We start from the raw sequence: 19,951 nt of genomic DNA on the forward strand, positions 1-19,951 counted from the left end.
CGTCTACTCTGTGAACAAGTCTTCCCTTGACAGATGTTTTAAGATGCTGGAAAAATGTCAAATCTTTTCCAGGGCCTGAAAACAACCTCAGACCCCAGAGGGTTAATAATAATTAATATTATTTGGGCTAAATAAGATACTGTGATATTACTTTGACAGAGGGAATATTTAGTTGCATTATTTAAATATTTATCATATTTATCTCTTTCAGGTGACCCTGGTTTGACTGGTGTCAGGGGAGTGTTTGGTGATCAGGGTCCTAAGGGTGAGAGAGGAGAGCCGGGCATACAGGGGCCACCAGGAAACATGAGTGATATTGACATGGTGCATTTGAAAGGGGACAAAGGAGACATTGGAGACAGAGGTACAGTGGGAGAGAGGTGTTTGTCATAGAGGTTTTAGGACCAAAATTAATGGTCTCATGTTTTGAAAATGAAAAAAAAGAACCTTTGTTGGAAGCATACATACAATTTTTTGTTTCCATTGGAGGTGGATCGTCATCATTGATTTTCAACATACATTAGCAAAATCTTTAAACTATAAACCTATTAGTCTTTATATTGTAATCTTGTGTAATCAGGTGATCCTGGTCCCACCGGAGAAAGGGGGTTTACTGGAACACCAGGAGACCCTGGAATGCCAGGAAAAGATGGAATGCCAGGTTCACCTGGACAGCAAGGTTAGTTTCCAGGCAATAGTCTGACGTCAGATGAACAGTATAGTGGCTGGTAAGTAACATGACTCAATGTTATCATGAGGACATTTTTTGATTATTGTGGCTTTGCTGCAGGTCAGAAAGGAGACCCTGGAGTCCCCGGGGAGCCAGGACAAACTGGAGAAACTGGAGACCCAGGTGCAAGAGGAGACATGGGATACCCAGGTAAATATAGTACTCTCTTCTAGACATTTTAAAATAATATATTAAATTCTGTTAATGTTGTTTATTTCGTTTGATGATCTAATTCATACTGATGTTCATCAGTCAATGGGAAAATTTTGTGATGTTCTTTATACTGGTTCAATGGGGCCAAAAGGTATTAAAGGTGTTGGTGGGTCACCGGGTCACCCTGGATTTAAGGGGACTGATGGCTCCAAAGGAGATAAAGGAGAGCCTGGTCCAGCAGGAATAGGAATGCCTGGTCCCCCAGGACAGAAGGTCTGTTGTATGAGTATAAAAATATCAAGTCTAAGAATTTGCATATTAACAATACACTATAAATCTTTCTTGGTATCATCATATACATATGACCACATTCAAACAGCAGCAGAATATGATGTCATGTGTTTGAGGCCTTAATGTTCACACACAGCATGGTTATACATGTGCTTGACAACCGCATTCTGTAACCGAACTCACACCTGTAAATTTTCAGGAAGTGCATTCTTAGGGAAACATGCTGTGTGAACAGAACTGGACGACTAGTCTGTCACATCAAACAGTGCAAAAAAAGTCGCTCTGCCTGACAAATGTGTGTATACCATGTGTTCAAGTTTTCACGAATGGTAACATACAATGATGGTGAAATGAGCTCTTCTGTGTATCATCTGAAAGTTTTAGATTCAGTCAGTTTTCCTCATCAAAGCTGCTCCCTTCAGGTTTTGTGACTTAAATGCTCCACACTCCACCCAAATATTAAAAAGCTGCTGTCAGTTAAGAAGGACTTGATGGATGAACTCATGGCTAGGTTGGATTGTCATGTCAGAATATGATTTGATATCACTTAGGTCACTGTTGCAATGACTCCTATTGCACATTCATATAGATGGTATTTCAAAGTAGTGACTTGCAAGTCATCCCATAACCCATAAAATTCATGTACGTTGCATGCAATTTCCTATAGTATATATCTATTTGCGAATATTTATTTTCATATTTTATTAGTTTCTTTGATAAGGTTACAATACGAAGGCCTATGTAGCATCGAGACTTGCATGATGTAGAAAAAATGTCACTATTCCAAATGCAACTGTAAGGTTGTGTATAACTGTAAGTTAATTGCAGTTGTCAATTCCCAAAACGGTGTTAACATAGCCTACATCTCATACTTACAGGGAAATGTTGGTTCCCCCGGTTTCCCTGGTGAACCTGGACTGAAGGGACAGAAGGGTACAATGGGCATCCCAGGAAATCCTGGAACTCAAGGAGCTAAAGGAGACACAGGATTGGTTGGTTACCCAGGCAAGACAATTACAACGTCTACAAATTGCATTGAAATACATTTGTTTACCAGCCAGTGATATTAACACATTTGAAGAATAACAAGATATTTTATTATAATACCAGTCATATTGTTTCATGAGCAGGCAGTCCAGGAAAACCAGGTGAAAAAGGTGTCAGTGGGTTGCCAGGGTCTCCAGGAGAATCTGGATTTCAAGGACGTCCAGGTAAGTCAAACTGAAATTCTGAAGGCACCCATTTGTTGTTCCCTGCCGAGAAATAAAGAATAACGTATGCTTTGCATGCTGATTGTGGTTTGCTGGTCCACAGCACAGTAAGTTGGTGGACCAGCATGGTGTTTTGATTTCTAGGACTAGCTTGGTATGCTGGTGGACCAGCAATTGTTGTCTTTTGGCTATAGATGATGATGGTTAAAGAACCATTTTCTGAATTATTTTTAATAAATCCCTAGTGTTGAACAAACACTGCTCAGTTTTCACATGGTCCTGATCTATAGAGAATAAAAGTAGGCAGTGTTGTAGTTAATGAAATAAAGAATTTATTTATGTATATGAAATAAATTCTGACTCAGTGTGCAAGGATCTTAACAAAATTACTTCTTACAAACCAGCACTGGTCCAGCACTATACCAACACTAACCAGCATAAACTAGCCAGGACCATTTTGGAATCCTTGTGGTGGATGTTTTAACAAAATAAGTAGACACAGTGAAATAGTTTGTGTACATTAGACAAGCTACAAATGGGCGTCATGGTGAACATGAGCAAATTTTCTTAGTATAACAATAAGTAATTTTGCATAGTTTGGTTTCAGTTCTTCCTCCATTTAATAATAATATTTTAATACATTTATAAGTGCACAAAGAACTGATGAATTATGATTTGTCCGTCAAAACATTTATACCATGTAGTGGAGAAAAACCTAAAGATTTTTCTTTTCTTATTAGGTGAACCGGGCCTACAGGGTCCACCAGGTCAACCTGGGGAGAAAGGCGAAGCAGGGGTAGATGGCATTCCTGGATTTGTAGGAGAGAGAGGAGAACCTGGTAAGATTATGTATACCTCTAAAAGTGAAAGGTAGCTCAAAAAAGGAAAATGGTTTAGGGCAGTGATTCTCAACTTCAGCCCTCGAGGCTCACTGATCTGCAGATTTTGTATGTCTCCGTTGTTTACTACACCGGATTCAGGTAATAAGCTCAAAAGAAACCAAATTGAGTAAAGCAGATAAGAGACACATGCAAAATGTGCAGAGTGGTGGGCTCCAAGGACTGGAGTTGAGAACCACTAGTTTGGAGTAATGATCTTTTAGGGAAAATGGATATCTAAATACAGCAATAACTGCATAGATTTACGTGCACATGAATTAGATCTCTTTTGAATGTAAAGGTTAGTCATTTCTTAACACACACCTAAACCAAATCCATAATAGAGCTTTCTGCATAGCCTATCAAAGCAAATGTATGATGTGCTCTTGTCTGAGAATGTTTGCAGCAAGATCCCCGATCAAGTGCGCCATCCTCAAAACTATTGGAAACACCTTAGGTTACAATATAAAAAGTTTAGAGATGATGGACCTCTCAAGATCCAACAGGGTTTGCATTTTCTATGTAGAGCTGTATTCAACTCATTGAATTTTCATTATCAAAATTATTTCTCTTCTTTAGGTATACCTGGCACAGGTTTTCCAGGATCCCGTGGAGAAGCTGGCAGCAAAGGTCAGAATCGCATGTCTCCAATAATTAGGTTATAAAGCACTACAAGGTCTACCTAAAATAAAAATATTTTATTGTTTTGCATGTAAAATTAAGATGTTTTAGTGACAAGTAACTCAGTTAATCTTTTCCTCGTCTTCACACAGGTGACAAGGGTAACCCTGGTCTTCCTGGCATTAACGGGAGTCCAGGCATTCCTGGAATCAAAGGTGAGAAGGGTCTGCCTGGATTCCCAGGGGACCAAGGGCATCCAGGAGAGAGAGGACTTCCAGGAATATCTATGGAGGGACCTAAAGGGGACCAGGGAGCTCAGGGACAACAAGGACAAAAAGGTGAATTCTTAAGACCTCACCATAAAGGACAGTCTGTCACAGAATATTTCCCTTATTAGTAGTCCATTAATTTAAGGGTGTCATTATAGCAACAAAATGCAGTGGTCACTCCTGTTAGCCAAAGAACTGTATGTGAACTCTATTAAATTGAACTGAATACTCTAAAACAGCACTGACAGATTTATTCTGCTGAATGTGGCCTGTGTTATCTTAATGTCACATTTTTACCACAGGTGTGATTGGTGACCCAGGCCCACCTGGTATACCTGGCAGTGCTGGAGCTAAAGGAGAAAAGGGAGATGTGGGCTTCCCTGGCCCACAAGGCTCTCAAGGATATAAAGGAGATAAAGGTTTCACTGGTGCCTCTGTGAGTTAATGCTTAATTATCAAAAATAACAATTTCGCCTTTAAAATTATAGATAATTGAATGCAGTTGTGCTCTGTAGGGTGAGCCTGGATTGCCTGGCTATAATGGACCAAAGGGTGAGATGGGACCACAGGGTGTTCCTGGGTTCCCTGGTAAGATTTAAAATCAAATTTAACTTGAAAAAATATTACAGTGCATCTAAGTGTGCTTTTCTGAATGTCATTCTTCATATTCTTCAAAAAAACAATGCTCAACAGTATTGGTAGATTTAGTTCCTCTGTGTTATTCCAGGTACAAAGGGTGAGCATGGAGTAATTGGTCCTAAGGGTGACGGAGGTGACAGAGGATTCCCAGGTCTTAAAGGTATCAACAAGAAACATTTTAACTTTATATATAATTAGTAATTTAACTTTAAAGGTTATTTTCATTGCCATTTCAATGAAATAACTGAACATAAACACAGGGACCTGATGAAATTCAAATGTAATTTTTTTTAATGCCTGTTGCATCTGAACACAAAACATCAGAACACATTTTATATCCACCAACTGCTTCTTCAAATCCTTATTTGATGTTGGTGAAACATTTTTACTATAGTAATGGACAGTTTAGGTCTGAATGCTATACTTCATTGTAAACATTGTACTGAATTTCTGCTTTTGAATTTTTCATTTAAGGTACTGAAGGCCCCCTGGACCACCTGGGCCTCCACATTTATAAAGGAGATCCTGGTCTTCCAGGACCTCAGGGTCCCCAAGGGCTGATCGGAATTCAAGGCTACCCTGGACAGAAAGGACAACAGGGTGAGTATTTCAAATAACTGAACTTAAAAGTTTATGAAAACAGTCAGTTGACTATTGATATTCATCCAACACACAAACTACCTCTTAGGTGTGATGGGACTTCAGGGTTTAAAAGGATCCGATGGAACACCTGGCTATAATGGACACCCTGGGGCCAAAGGAGAGCCCGGACAAACCGGACCTTCTGGTAGGTTTACAGACACATAAAATATTAGGGGGAGTTCCAATCACAGCAGAAGAGCTCTGCAAATTTCAGAAGAACTCTAATGCCTTTTTAATTCATAAGATTGCTTATGCTTGTCGACCCCTTTTTTTTTTTTTTTTACTAAAATATCTTTTCTGTAGGCCCCAGAGGGTACCCTGGACCTCCAGGACCTAGTGGTTTCCCTGGTGGCATCGGCCCTCCTGGCCCTGCATCAATGGACCACGGCTTCCTTGTAACACGCCACAGTCAGAGTATCGATATTCCAGTATGTCCAGCAGGAACAACGCCGATCTATGATGGATATTCACTGCTTTATGTACAAGGCAACGAGAGGTCACATGGACAAGACCTAGGTCAGCACAACTGCACATACAAATAATGTATTTATTCAGAAATATTAATCTTAATTAATTCTGCTCTTGTTACCCAATAGGCACAGCTGGTAGCTGCCTAAGGAAGTTCAGCCCAATGCCTTTCCTCTTCTGCAACATCAACAATGTATGTAACTTCGCTTCTCGTAATGACTATTCCTACTGGCTTACCTCTCCCGAGCCAATGCCCATGAGCATGGCCCCTGTTACCGGTGAGAGCATCAAACCCTTTATCAGCAGGTTTGTGATCTTCTATGAATCGTTTAAAATTTCTGTGAAAAAGAATTCCTCGTCCTCGTTCTCATGTGCATGCATGTTTTCAGATGTGCAGTTTGTGAGGCTCCTGCAATGGTGATAGCTGTGCACAGTCAGACCATACTGATCCCACCCTGTCCTCGTGGGTGGGATTCTCTCTGGATTGGATACTCTTTCGTCATGGTGAGGAATATAAAAAAGCAGTTTTAGGACTGCAAAATATATCAAAATAAAATTGGCATGGCAATATGTGATAGCTTATATGTGATAGACTTTTGCTTTAATTAGATAATTTATGAGCTCCATGCGTATAAATAATAAATAATAAATAAAATAAAAAAATATTAAAATAAATAAAGAGATCTGCTGCAGGATTATTTTTTTACAGAAATAAGAGCTGTGTTTTAATAAAAATTAAGACACGTGTATTAGTATTATATTTTTACAGTTGTATTATAAAATATTTGATACATTTTACAGTGCAAATGTGTATATAATTGTGTATATAATAATAATAATTATTATTATTATTACTATTATTATATATATTTAGCCATAACTTTGTCTTATTTACTCTAAAATAATAAGTTTCCAACTAAAGTACAGGATTTTTAACTTTTGTTAAGCACTAAGGTCATTGCTGCATCACCAAATAAACACTGACAGGAAGCCAAATCTGTTTTCATAATTTTGTATGAGGATTATGTGTAAAGTCTGACGCTGTCTCTCTCTGTGTAACAGCACACTAGTGCTGGTGCTGAGGGCTCCGGTCAGGCGCTGGCCTCCCCAGGTTCTTGCCTGGAAGAGTTCCGCTCAGCTCCCTTCATCGAGTGTCACGGTCATGGCACCTGCAACTATTATGCTAACTCCTACAGCTTCTGGTTAGCCACCATAGAGGACAACGAAATGTTTAGGTAAGCATTTACACACGTTATACTCTCGATTTTTTTTTTTTTTTTTTATTAACTGTCTTTGATGTCTTCAAATCAAAATAATGGCAGCGTCTATTTATAATGTAAATAGCAGTAGTAGCCAAAAGTGCAAAAAGCAACATATGATATTTACACTAATTAAAAATAGCAGTATTTTTAAGGACATAGTGCAAAAACCGTAAATGCTATAGATTCTATTTACACTATGTTTCTGATATTTATACCACTTTTTGCAAATAGTGACAATTTTCTGCACTTCAGTATAGTTGTAATTAACTGTAAATTATAATTTTAATTAAAATATTTAAATGGATGCCACCTTATTGGTATAATAAAGCCCTCTCTACACCTACCCCGATGACATATTTTTAACTTTTTTGATTACTTTTTTCATTTTTATTGAAAATAAATGCCTTTATGATGTGATACGAGATTTGAAAAGAAAAGGGAAAAATATGTCAAAACACGACTTTAAACCACTGGAGCTGATGAATCATAGTCATTTTTTATCTTGACTAGCCCGATCATATGTTGGGGGGGAAGAATTAGTTTAAATAGCTTTGGCCAATAGGCGGGTTATTTGCACCAAGTGTAAATATACACTTTTTAAGTATTTGTGCAAATAGATCACATGCAAAGTCAATGCAAACATGCCAAAAAGTTTGTGCCTAGCAAGACGAACAGAAGTGAACTGGGCGTCAACACTTCTCAATCCCGTCTTTACGTGTATCTTTTTAAATGATATTACTTAAAATAAACATGAACAGTGGACCAAGTACACAGTACTTGTATGATCACTAAATAACTGTTTACATAACATTAATCTAATACCAGAATATTAATTTAGATTAATTTATATCGTTTTATACTCGATAAGACATTTTAATAAATAATGATTAGATTTTAAATTAAGCATTGAAATTATAAATTAAAATTAGCACATACCTCATGTGAAGGAAATAAATTTAAAAAGGAAAACCAAATGGAATAAGCAATATTTATTGAACAAAGTATGCATTTCAGGATAAATTTTTTTTTTTTTTTTTATCCACACAATTTGGAGCCACTAAAAAGAGATAAAAACTCAGAACACTAAGAGAAAAATCCGAATTGAAAAGATCCTTTTTTCCTGTTTTCTTGTTAATGTCTGTGTGCATTGTGATTGCAGCAAACCTGTCCCCACAACGCTAAAGGCTGGGAATCTACGAACTCACATCAGCAGGTGTCAAGTGTGCATGAAGAAGGTATAGACCAGCCTCAGCTCTGCGTCTGCTCTTTATGTCCCAGTTTTACGAACGAACAACAAACGTATGGTGCTACTTCTGTGAAAAGCCATGGAAAAACTTCAAAAGTCCACAGAAAAATACCCGTCTCATCATTTATAGCAATGGAACCTCAAGATCTACTGGCACATTTGCCTCATGCAGAGCGCTTAAATAACATTGTTCCATTGTGTCTAATGAATGACACCTGTTTACACTTGCACTGAGTTTATGTATTAGTAAGCAGGTAACCATCTTCAGCAAGAATCCACATGGATTGGATGCTATTCCGTTCAGCCCTTTTTTTTCAGCTTTATTTATCATGCCACTCAACATTATCAGATGCAGATATCTTGTTTATTTCTCTCTCAAATGTATACTCAAGCAACACTAACATTATAGAATTGGATATTTTATTTTGTCCTACTTCACCGTCAGTAAGTTTGTCAGCACCCTCCTCGTATGATGTAGGAAAAGCAAAGATCAAGCTTTGTTGTAAATATAGTGCTCTATTTAGCTACTTAACACCCTGTCACCATAATCTTATTAGGTAAATACCATTGATCTTGCTATACTTAATTATTTATGAAAACATATGAGATAAAGAGTTTAAGCACCAATGGGCCTTTCCTTTTACAATGATTTTTCTGTTAATCAGTTCAGAAGACTATCATGGCACATAAACTGTAATATTCTGCACTGTTTTTTTTTTTTTTTGTTTTTTTTTTTTATCAGAATGTGGCCTTTAGACCGAAAACTTCCATTTATAAATCTGTGTTTTGATGTTTATGCTTGTTCTTATGTGCTTATGGCTGGGCCTGCTCCACCTTCGTTTTGATCCAGAAATGCTGTCGTTGTTCTTGTTTAATGGCCGAGTTTCAGACTCTGTTTTCCCATTATGACATTTAACTTCATTTCCATTCTCACACAGCTCTAATAAATATGATCAGATGTTGAGCAAGTGCACTAGTGAGTCGCCTAGGTTGCTTTTGCACTTATTTTGTCAGGAATTCAAGCTTATTACACCTTGTTTGTCGACTCTTTAATTACTATCTAATCACTTTATTGACTTGAACTCATCAGCAAACTCACCTTGATTCTTGATTAAACCACATCTATAATATATATATATATATGTAATTTCAAGCAGTTATCCATAACTTAGGGTCTGTGTCTGAAGTAAGCATTGTTAAATTTGAACATTGCGTATGGATTCTGTTATATGTCCTGAGTTTCTTTTTGTCTTAATGCCTCAGATACCAGACCAAAGAACCTGCACATGTCCCCTTACACAGTGGATTTGTTGCTCGTTATTTTATTTTATTTTTTTCATTTTACACTGATAATACTTGACTATGCAATCTACATCACACGCTACATACCGTCCCCATAGCTGACCTTTTAGCTTCCAATTGTTCTACTGCTTTAGCCAAGCAAATAGCTAGTTGTTTTTAAATTCAAAAGTGCCTTACATTTAATTCAGTCACGGATGTGAGCCCAATTATCCATACTTTAATGTCACTGATCTAGCACACACGCTGTATCTCCGTGCATTGATGTGCCCATGAAGTATTAATGGCTCTTGTTTTGGAATATGTTGAATAATACAGACATTGACTGCAATTTGTGAAAATATATATATATATTTTTTTCAGTGTCAAATGATTTCAGTGATGTCCCCATCCTATAGGCTACTGTCATACAATAAAAATGTTTGTAGAAATGTTTGATGAATTTGTCTTTTTGTACAGAAGAGGTTTTTAAGGTTTATAACCCTCTTTTAAGTATAACCATACATATACACATATATATATACACACACATATATATATATATATATATATATATATATATATATATATATATTTTTTTTGTACTGACCTTAAGTTTACCTCAGTTTTAGTTTTTGTCATTTTGATAGTTTAAAGTGTTTAATATTTAATATTTATAATTTCCTTAATTTCAGCTTTATTCCAGTTGACACACCATACCTGTCAGTCTTTTTATTCATTTATTTAGTTGGCTTGTTAGTTAGTCACCACCGATTTTGACTGTTTCACTGTCTGCCATCCAGGGACCCTCAGGGACATACAAGCTTCATTCATTGTTTTTCCATGAATATCTTAAGTGTTTAATATCCTAAGTGTTCACTTAAGATATTAAATACAATAATTTCAATAGACTTAGCTGGAAAGATACTTCATTTTAGAAGGTATTTGACAATTGCTATACTGCTAAAAAGTATATAGCTTTCCAGGTTTATAAATTAAATATTGCAATCTTTTACTATGTGTTTTCTAAAGACATCAGATCATTACAAACTAACGTTCATACTTGTCCTTACTTACATTGGCCTGGAGAGGGCGATCTAAGTACACTCAAGTTTCTCACAATGTGGCAGGCCATGCTAAGGCTCGTTCCTGTCAAGTGCATATCATATTACAAAACAAGGCTGTAAACGATTTATTCTGAAAATATTTTTAATAATTGCGTTGCTTTACAGCTTCCAGCTTCATTTTGAACAAGTTTGGGGGTTCAGATTAACCTCGGGAACACGACTGCCATCCTCCGTCTACTCACAGAAAACCACGTCAATGATAAAAGTCAATATGAGTCACAGAACACACATGCATCCCTCACGCAGAATGTTTCACCCTGGATCGCAGGACTGTTGAAACTACCTAGATACAATAAAGTCTGTGACTGAAACTAGATTTCCAAGAATATTTTTTCCAGCATATTCTGAGAAACTACTTTGCCAACTTCACATTTTTATTAGTGGGGGGAAAAAAATAACCTTTTTCGAAGGCCTCCGGTCTGACACTGTCACGAAAGGTCATTTTTTTCAAAGCTTTCCTTTTTTTTTAGTTTTCCTAGAAATGTTTAAGGATAATATCTAAGTTCCCACCGGCCTTCAAACATGTTTGCTAGCTCATAAATATTGACTCCCTCTGGTCAGAATGGATGACTGCATTAGCGGACAGGACTGAAGTGTGCCACTTTTTTTTATTTAAAGGCAAATCTGCTCCACTGTGAGCTTGTTGCCAGGTTTTTCGGGGGTTATCAGCATACTGATACGTGTAAAGTAGTGTGTGAGAGCGCTTAGGCTCTGGGCCGTGCACGCAGATCAATGAGTACAGGAAAAGATAACCTTTCTCTTTCATCTCTCTGTTTTTATAGGAATCTCATTCTCTTTCTTTCCCTATGTTTGCCTTTTCGACAAACATAGCCTTTTACCCCGTTCAGTCATGGGCTGCTGTTAAAATGACGTGTATGAACGGACGACCTTTGACCTCTGAGTGAAGTAAACTAGTCAGGAGTGTTTTAGGATACCTCTTGCAACATCTGTGAGATTTTCATCAGATTTAGACATTATGTACTCACTGAATATATATATATATATATATATATATATATATATATATATATATATATATATATATATATATATATAATATTTATTTATTTATTTATTTATTTTTATTTAGGCTATATGTTTAAGTTCTTGTTCCACTTCAGAATGACCTTGAGCACACAGTGATCTGAGTGTGGGTGTTTATGGGGTGAAAGAAGCAGCTGAGTAGAGTTGTGAAACTCTATCGGTCAAAGGGAACGCGCTGCAAAAGAGGATGGCAGTAAATTGAGGTGAGGGGTCTGTGCTGTCACCTCTAGGAATGGGGACAGACATACCATAGATCAGGAGACCGTACTGAGCAGGCAAATGCATTTGGAACATGGATTCATATTCGTATTAGAAAGCTTGTGAGAGGATGAGAGAGAGAGAGAAAGCAAACAACAGACGTTTGTGACCGGCCAATGAGCTGAATGAATGCGGTCACATGACCAAGAAAGGGAAGCATTGGTTAATATAAAGTTCAAGGTCATTTTGGGAAACGCTTAATATGTTGTGGACTTTTTTAAATATTGCTTATTATTGACTGTGTTTTATGTTATATTTTGCATACATGGAAGATCTGACCAGTTTTGTCCTTTATCTAATCAAAAAGTTTCAAGCACAATGCATTTTGCTCAGACGGTTGTTTAATATATTGTTTAATTCATAATCAAGGTATTGTTTGTCGTGTTCTCAGTATTACTTTTCACAGGTTTGGTCCTGTGCCAAATCATACAGTTCATGTCCTCTTGAGGACGTGACCTTTATCTTTGCTAATATTGCTTTACAATATTTGCTTAATGACATCGCCTTACTGGAAGTTACATTATACATAAAACGGTAGAGCATAACATAAACATAAAACAAACAAAAAGTCAGCTGTGGGTTTAATACATTTTTTTACTTGGTTTGGTTCACTCTAAAACATCTCATCCTGTCTGATAAAATTATACACAAATCGGTACAGTTGTAAAAATATTTTCAGTTGACATTCTTTTAATAAAGCTGATAATCCCTCACTAAACAATGACTCATTTCATGTATTGTTCTTTTTACTCTAGGAAACTAAGTTTTTACTCTGTGGAACACAATATATGATATTGTTGGCCTTTATTGTATTGAAAAATACAATAACTTTGAAAAAAGTCAGATTTAATTGAAATTGAACAGTTTTGGGAGAACTGTTCCTTTAAATTCTAACATTAACATATCTTGTTAAAAGTTATGGAAGAAGGTACAACTTAACTGAAATTCCTTTCATATGAAAACCTGGTCATGTTTCTTTTGTAATAGCCTTTGAAATTAGAAATGTGCTGTGCATAAAATCCTATTTTGAACTTCAAAGCTACATCTCCCCACTTTGTTGTAGTGACTGTTATGTATAATTATCTGTTTTTCACTTGGACAGTTCTGTTCAGATTATTGCATGCTGTGAATAAATCATATCCTAACCTTGGCTAAGGCTGTATTTGTTCTGCTAGCACTGCTGTGCATTTGATAAGCTTTGGGCGCTTCTGTAGCCTTACGTTAACGCAGGTCTATCTGATATGGTGTTTCTGCGCACTGAATGCTCATTCTATGGATTCGCAGCATGTACCTCCTCCCCCTGCTTATCTTTTGCCAAGAGCGCACAAAGGGCATGTCTCAACACTCCACACTCTTCTCCTTTTTTCCTAAGGTTATTTCATTCTTCCACACAAAGAGCTGTTTCTGCTGCCCTGTGCTCATGGAGCTGTGAGTCATGAGGGAAGTCTGAGGTAAGTCTTGGTCTGCTGTAGCCCGGGGCTTACTGGCATTGCCAACTCCCACTGCTCCATCACCTGAGTTCACCAGGAACATATATCAGCGCCAGCCATCTACATGTCAAATGAGTACCGTCTGATTTGTTCCATTGCTTTTCCATCCCCTCAGTTATTTAGACATTGTCATCATTTGAATTTCTACTATCGTGACCAAAATGTACAAATGCTGTATTGAAGTCATAACATGATATTTTTCAAGTCATTGTGTGAAACTGCATTGATATGTACTTGTTGGTACGTATTTCGTGTCTTGCTAAAAAGTGCACCGACGTATATTTAGACCAGGTTGTCAGTATAAACCAATAGAGTGCAGTTTCTACACTAAAACACCATTCATTTTATCCATTTGGGAAGTAATGAGCATTTCGATTTTGGAGCCACTCTCCAATATGGCAGCCGCGATTGTTATAGCTGTGCCCTCTGTAGGCGGATTTATCCTTTTTCAAATATGTAAATGAAAATATTGTCATACTGTAAATTTTCCTATATACATAATCAGCTTATTTAAATCGATACTTAAATTGTGCTCAAAATAGCCAACAGATCATGCATTATATCATTCTGAAAATGCATATTTTGAGAGGGAGCTGAAACACTGTTTTTGTGCACTGTTTTGTCTCTTTTCCAGAGTATGGCTGTGATTTTACATCATGTTTATCATGTGGACATCATGCATTTTAAACCATATTAGTTTAAAATCCTGATATATGATTTTCTGAGCATGCACAAAGAAAGCGGCTGTCATGCGAGTACTAAACCACATTCTCTTTCATGTCTTTTTGCGATTTGGTATAAGGCCTACCCACCCAAAAAAACCCAACACATTACTGGGTTGCTCTTTGTCATGTTTTCTAGGTTGCTAGTTGCACAGATAATACGATTATAGCACTTAAACACAAAATAAGTCATATTTTTATGAGATGTCACCTTTAATATATTTATCTATTATTATGCCAAAAAAAACACACCTATTATTTTTTCATGTGCTTCATTTTTAGAACGGCGGTCATTATAAAGCGCTTGTCTGACAGTAGCATGACAGTTTCAGTGAATTAAATGTTTAGCTATAAAGTAGGCAGTATTTAAGTTAAGTAATTTGATGAAAAGTTTCAGACAGGGTCCAAAACTCACACTCACAGGCTGCCAAATGTGAGGAAAAACTGGTTTTGGTGCGTAAACATCTTAGTCGCCAGTTGGCAGGTAATTTTATTATACCGCAACATAATACATGCTTTGGAATTGGATAGTAAGAATTAACCTCACTGATGTAAAATAAAAACAAAAAAAACTAAAAAGTCTTGCTACGATGCACCCACAATGCACTGGACGACACCTATTCAATGATCTGCTATACTAAGACCTTTGCTGACAAATAAACATTGATATTCAGAACTCCGTTAATATTTATCACAACTAAATATATGAAGTATCACAAGAGTTTTTTTCTATATTGTTAAATTACGAAAGAATAACATAACAATCACCAAATTAGCATATTATAATGAATTCTGAAGGCCCATGCGACATTGAAGTTGATTGGGCCGTGTGCGTTTGTCTGTATATGCATGACTCCACTAATTTAAGCTCTGTTACTAGCGGCGGGTGGACACAAGGTCAGTTTATACCGACTGAACATGTCCTTCTATAACCCTCTGACCACATGGCCCCTAGCGTGTGCTAGCCACAACTGCAAATCACAGCTATACGGCCAGATACAGTGCATCCATTGAATGCGCGTGCACCGAATCTGTAAAGCAAAATTCTGCAGGACGTTCAACACTGTTGTGCATGGAACTGTCATGGCAGTTTTCTATCAACCTGCTCTCGTAACGCTACAGCATGCTCTTATTTCCTGTGGCTAGTGTGCGGAATAGGTCTGTAAATCGTTTTAAAGGCTGCCTTTCATTTAACATCCAGACATTAGTGTCGCACAGCCATTGCTTCATTGTTGACGTGTAGCGATTCTATAGCCGCTGCGTGCGAAAATGCGGAATGGCTGGATAACTTGGTCCCGTTGAATTATTAATCAGGTGTAGCATTAGCCATATGCAGTGCTGCCAATAAAGCATCTACAACGTCTCTTTCGCCTCATCTTCCCGTCTGTTAATTCTATGAAACGTCCTCTCAGAACTACCGAACGCACAAGTGTCATTCTTCTTTCTTTTGTACTTTAACTTATTGTTATGGACTTTCATCTTCCTGGTGCGCGAGTCACAGAAATAGAGTATCCCTGCAAGCTCTCTCTGTCTCATATTAGAGTAGTGCCAGGTTCAGTCAAGGTATTTGAGCACGGCATGAGCACACTGTTCCAGGACTGGAAGATTGCTCCCATAGCTATTGGAACACTCTGTGTGTATGTGCCAAAGAGCTCGCAGTCTGCCAAATAACTCTGCTGTTGGCAAAACCCAGAGAGAAACCTTCCCCCAGCACACGTGCTGAAAAGACCAGCAGGCTGGTTTATGCTGGTTAAAGCTGGTTTGGTGCTGGTCTTTTTGGTGGACCGGGAAACAATTGTGTTCATGTACAAAATGATTAACCAGCGTTGCTTTCGAATGAAAGTTGGTTAAAGATGTATGGCAAGGGGCCTTTCGGATCCATAATCCAATATTTTTGTTGTGGTTGTTTTCATGTTTTTCTGCTGTTGTTTTGAGTCATTTATTTGTGTAGCGATTTTTAATTTACATTTTTGTATATGAAGTCAAAATGCGATACTCTAAAATTAAGTGAATGAAATGCTGTATATGTTCAAAAACTTGGGGTCAGTAAGATATAAATAAGAAATGTTTCTTGAGCAGTAAATTAGAATGATTTGGAGTAATGATTAAAAAAAATATGCACAGGAATATTGTTCTTAACAACTGGTCAAAACAGCTTTATTTACTGTCAATTTTGAAGCGTATGCCGGTCGTTTTAACATAGTACTGTAACCCACTCGTTGCTTTGTCAACACTCAACACATCTTATGGAACAAGTGATTCACACAACCAGAGGACAGACATGATAATGCTGTTCAACATCTCCTGCAATCCTTAAAGGGATAGTTTACTCAAAAAATGTAATTTGTGATTAATTATCCACCTTCTTGTTGTTCCAAACCTATAAGACCTTCGTTCATCTCCATAACGCATATTTTTGATGAAATCCAAGAGCTTTCTGACCCTCTGTAGACAGCAATAGATGGTCCAATGGGGCATCTTTACATATCTATGGTAAAATACATTTTTCAGGTGACATCAGTGGTTCAACCTCAGTGTTATAAAGCTACGAGTATACGTTTTGTACACAAAACAAAGATAACAAATTTATCTAACGTGTCAGTTGACACTATTCACAAGAGTAACATGACGCATTCATGCGGCGCTGCACAAAAGAGTATTCTCAAAGCTTCATCATGTCTTCGGGCCTTGAACATGTCGGTTGTTTGTTACCTACACCGGGTCAGAGGGCTCTCGACAACGGTGTACCAGTTCAAATGCAATGGCAAGCGTTTGAGCAAAATATGCTAAAAAGAGACATGACAATCAGAATCAAAAATGTTTTTAGCACTATTTTGTAAAGCTTTATTTTTGAACACCCCTGCTAAACAGACTAGAATCATCACGCCAGTCCCTGCTGGTTTGGTGCTAGTCTAGCTGCCATTGTTTTCACCATTGAAGCCTTTTGAGGGCACCTTGAAACGGCATCCAAAGTTACTGAATACTTTGATTGATTGACTTGGACAAAATGGTTTCGACTCACTGTTGTGCTTGTTGTAACCATTACAAGAAGTTAATCACTCAACATTTTGAGCATGATCGACAACATTTTAACCCATGTCGAATTAATTTTGAATCCAGACAATACTTCACATTCTGCACAAAACATGGATCCAGAAAGCAACCCTCTTAGTGATAAATATCACACTACATGTTTGTGTGTGCAGCACTATTTGATTTGGTTTGGTAGTCAAGTCAGTGACAGATTGGACAGGTTGAAAAGATCTCTAACCCTTTTCATCCCAGCAAAGACATCAGCCAATGGGTTCATGGCCTTTACAGCTGAACCCACAACACTTACAAACAAACTGAACTTTCTCTTGCTGCACACGGACTATTAAAGATCGTCTCCTGCTGTGTGAACCGAAAAGTGTGTACTTGGTAATTGCGTCTTGTGCGGTATTCATTAGTATCTGCTGAATTAATTAAAATGATTAAATATTCATGAGTCCCATGTAGAGAGGTTTTTGTCTCAGAAAGTCTCACAAATCATTGGTGATTACTCTGTGTACTTGTGTAAAGCTTCAGTGCCAAGATGGATGAGGTTGTTTTCTCATTCATTGTGTGTAAAAATCCCAGCAGACCTCTGAAGTGAACGCAGTGTGACAGATTGAAGAGTCTGTGACCTTTGATCAGTCCAAATCAAACGCAAGGCTCATCCTCCAGGTCAGCACCTAACCACTTGAGCTTTTCTGATCAGGGATTACCCTCTCATACATAAACACACACACACACACATTCCACAAATCTGCTGGTGAGCATTGAAAGTTTAGGACACGTGGGGATAAAATTACAGGCTGATCTGATAGAAATGTCACTGGGTTCAACGCTGCATAGCACTTCAACTTCTTAGTTGCAGCTCACAGCTGGGACGCTGGGAAGTGCAGCTTGACACGAGGTCACATAAGTGCATCACAGGGGGTGTCTAGACTTTCCAGGAATTCAAATGTGTAACATAGGTTGGCGATACAAAGCAGTGGCGATCACAACACGGTTGAATTTCAAAGGCTCACATGTTTTTAAATATGCCAGGGATTTAAACGCAAGGTCAGGGTGCACATATATACAGTAAGGACATCCTGTATAGTTGCTATGGAGATGCTAGAAATGGGCCTTATTTGCAAGGCCTCCTTTTATCCAGTGATAGAGCATCAGGTTTTGTGCAGAGATGTGAACGTACAGTATGTCACCAATAATAATTTCTTGTAATACTTCTGTTTATCCAGGAGTGTAACGTAACATATTTTATAATATTAGTTCATATTAAAACAAGCAGCACACTGTTGCCAAAAAACTTTTATATATTGCTGCAACATTTCAATTCAAAATCCTATTAAAGAGTTTGAATCATTGCAGCAATATACATTTATTATTATTATTATTATTATTATTATTATTATTATTATTATTATTATTATTATTAATTGTTTTGACCAAGCACATGTTATAGTTATGGGGGGGGGGATAATATCATATGTTTGTATTAAAATCTATCTATCTCATTTGAAAAATGATTAGAATTTAACAACATTTTCTAAGAAAATTGTGGTTTGATGCAGTTTGATGCATGTTTAATCAAAATTATTTTTCAATTTACAGTTAGAAATCTCAATTCAATCTCACTGATGTCGAGGAAAAACCAGCGAAAGAGAGCTTATTTATGAGCTCACTTCTCTTTCTTTCGGGTATAGAGCCACTGGAGAGAAAATAAATGAATGTTTACATCTCTCTGGCTTGAACTCCGATTAAACAACCTTCTGAAGGTGATGATGATTGGACCGGGGCTTGTAAGAAAACGGTCTGTTCATATTAATATATTTGAACAATAAGATGAATCATTTTATTGATTTTTTAAAAGGGCACATGCATGAAATAATTACAAAACATTTTTCATTTGCTATTATTCTTTCCCAGAAGTTGTTAGAAGACACGCATAGCAAACATAACTTCATGCTCATGCAAACAGAAGAAACAGTCATGTGTGTCGGCTCAGCTCAGACAACCGGGCTGTTTTGTAAGCAAAATTGACATTTGTATAATTTGTCAATAAATCCTGCGGCGAGAAAGCTTGTCAATAGATGAAATGCCATTTCTGCGTGACGCGTCAACATAAGAAATGCCTGATTAACATCAGAAAAACTCCAAACGAATAGAATTAAAATGCAAAGATCAGCATTTGGTAGAACATGCTAATAAAGCCCCTATCCATCAAGCCGGCACCTGACAAGCGTGTCCTTAAAAGTAAGGTGTGACAAATAGCACGGTTATAAAATATAACTTTATAAGTACACTATTGTTTGACATCAAACACAGCGGATGAAAAACTATGCGTGACCCGGGATGTGAGATATACCAGAGCTGTGTCTCAAGATCCCTACGGCTTACTGCAATAACACACAAGAGAGTCAGACTCACACCTCCTTACAAAGGTGAAATATGACGACATCAAGTCAGATCAAGAGCAACTGATATATATATATATTCAAAGCCTACTGAGCTCCCTCGCTGCTTGCTCAGGTGCCCTTGAATCCTATAGCATCCTAACTAAAATGAAAACTCCCAAGTAACTGATTTGCAAGCCTG

The 19,951-nt window shown here is 37.4% G+C and overlaps 1 protein-coding gene across 1 annotated transcript in view; it reads left to right on the top strand.

Annotated features, from left to right (window-relative positions):
• col4a1 (collagen, type IV, alpha 1) overlaps positions 1-9,046 on the top strand; it is a 42,734-nt gene extending 33,688 nt beyond the window's left edge. The window contains exons 34-52 of the mRNA XM_043229809.1: positions 212-364; positions 581-679; positions 791-880; positions 1,017-1,156; positions 2,053-2,179; positions 2,305-2,385; positions 3,126-3,224; positions 3,843-3,893; positions 4,037-4,222; positions 4,456-4,589; positions 4,669-4,741; positions 4,881-4,952; positions 5,267-5,392; positions 5,481-5,579; positions 5,738-5,950; positions 6,031-6,208; positions 6,292-6,406; positions 6,965-7,137; positions 8,324-9,046. Coding sequence (XP_043085744.1) covers positions 212-364; positions 581-679; positions 791-880; positions 1,017-1,156; positions 2,053-2,179; positions 2,305-2,385; positions 3,126-3,224; positions 3,843-3,893; positions 4,037-4,222; positions 4,456-4,589; positions 4,669-4,741; positions 4,881-4,952; positions 5,267-5,392; positions 5,481-5,579; positions 5,738-5,950; positions 6,031-6,208; positions 6,292-6,406; positions 6,965-7,137; positions 8,324-8,405 — 2,291 coding nt within the window. The 3' untranslated portion in view covers positions 8,406-9,046. The remainder of the gene's footprint in view (positions 1-211; positions 365-580; positions 680-790; positions 881-1,016; positions 1,157-2,052; positions 2,180-2,304; positions 2,386-3,125; positions 3,225-3,842; positions 3,894-4,036; positions 4,223-4,455; positions 4,590-4,668; positions 4,742-4,880; positions 4,953-5,266; positions 5,393-5,480; positions 5,580-5,737; positions 5,951-6,030; positions 6,209-6,291; positions 6,407-6,964; positions 7,138-8,323) is intronic.
• Positions 9,047-19,951: the final 10,905 nt, after the last annotated feature.

The sequence above is a fragment of the Puntigrus tetrazona genome, unplaced genomic scaffold (genome assembly GCF_018831695.1).
Source record: "Puntigrus tetrazona isolate hp1 unplaced genomic scaffold, ASM1883169v1 S000000095, whole genome shotgun sequence".
NCBI lineage: Eukaryota > Metazoa > Chordata > Actinopteri > Cypriniformes > Cyprinidae > Puntigrus > Puntigrus tetrazona.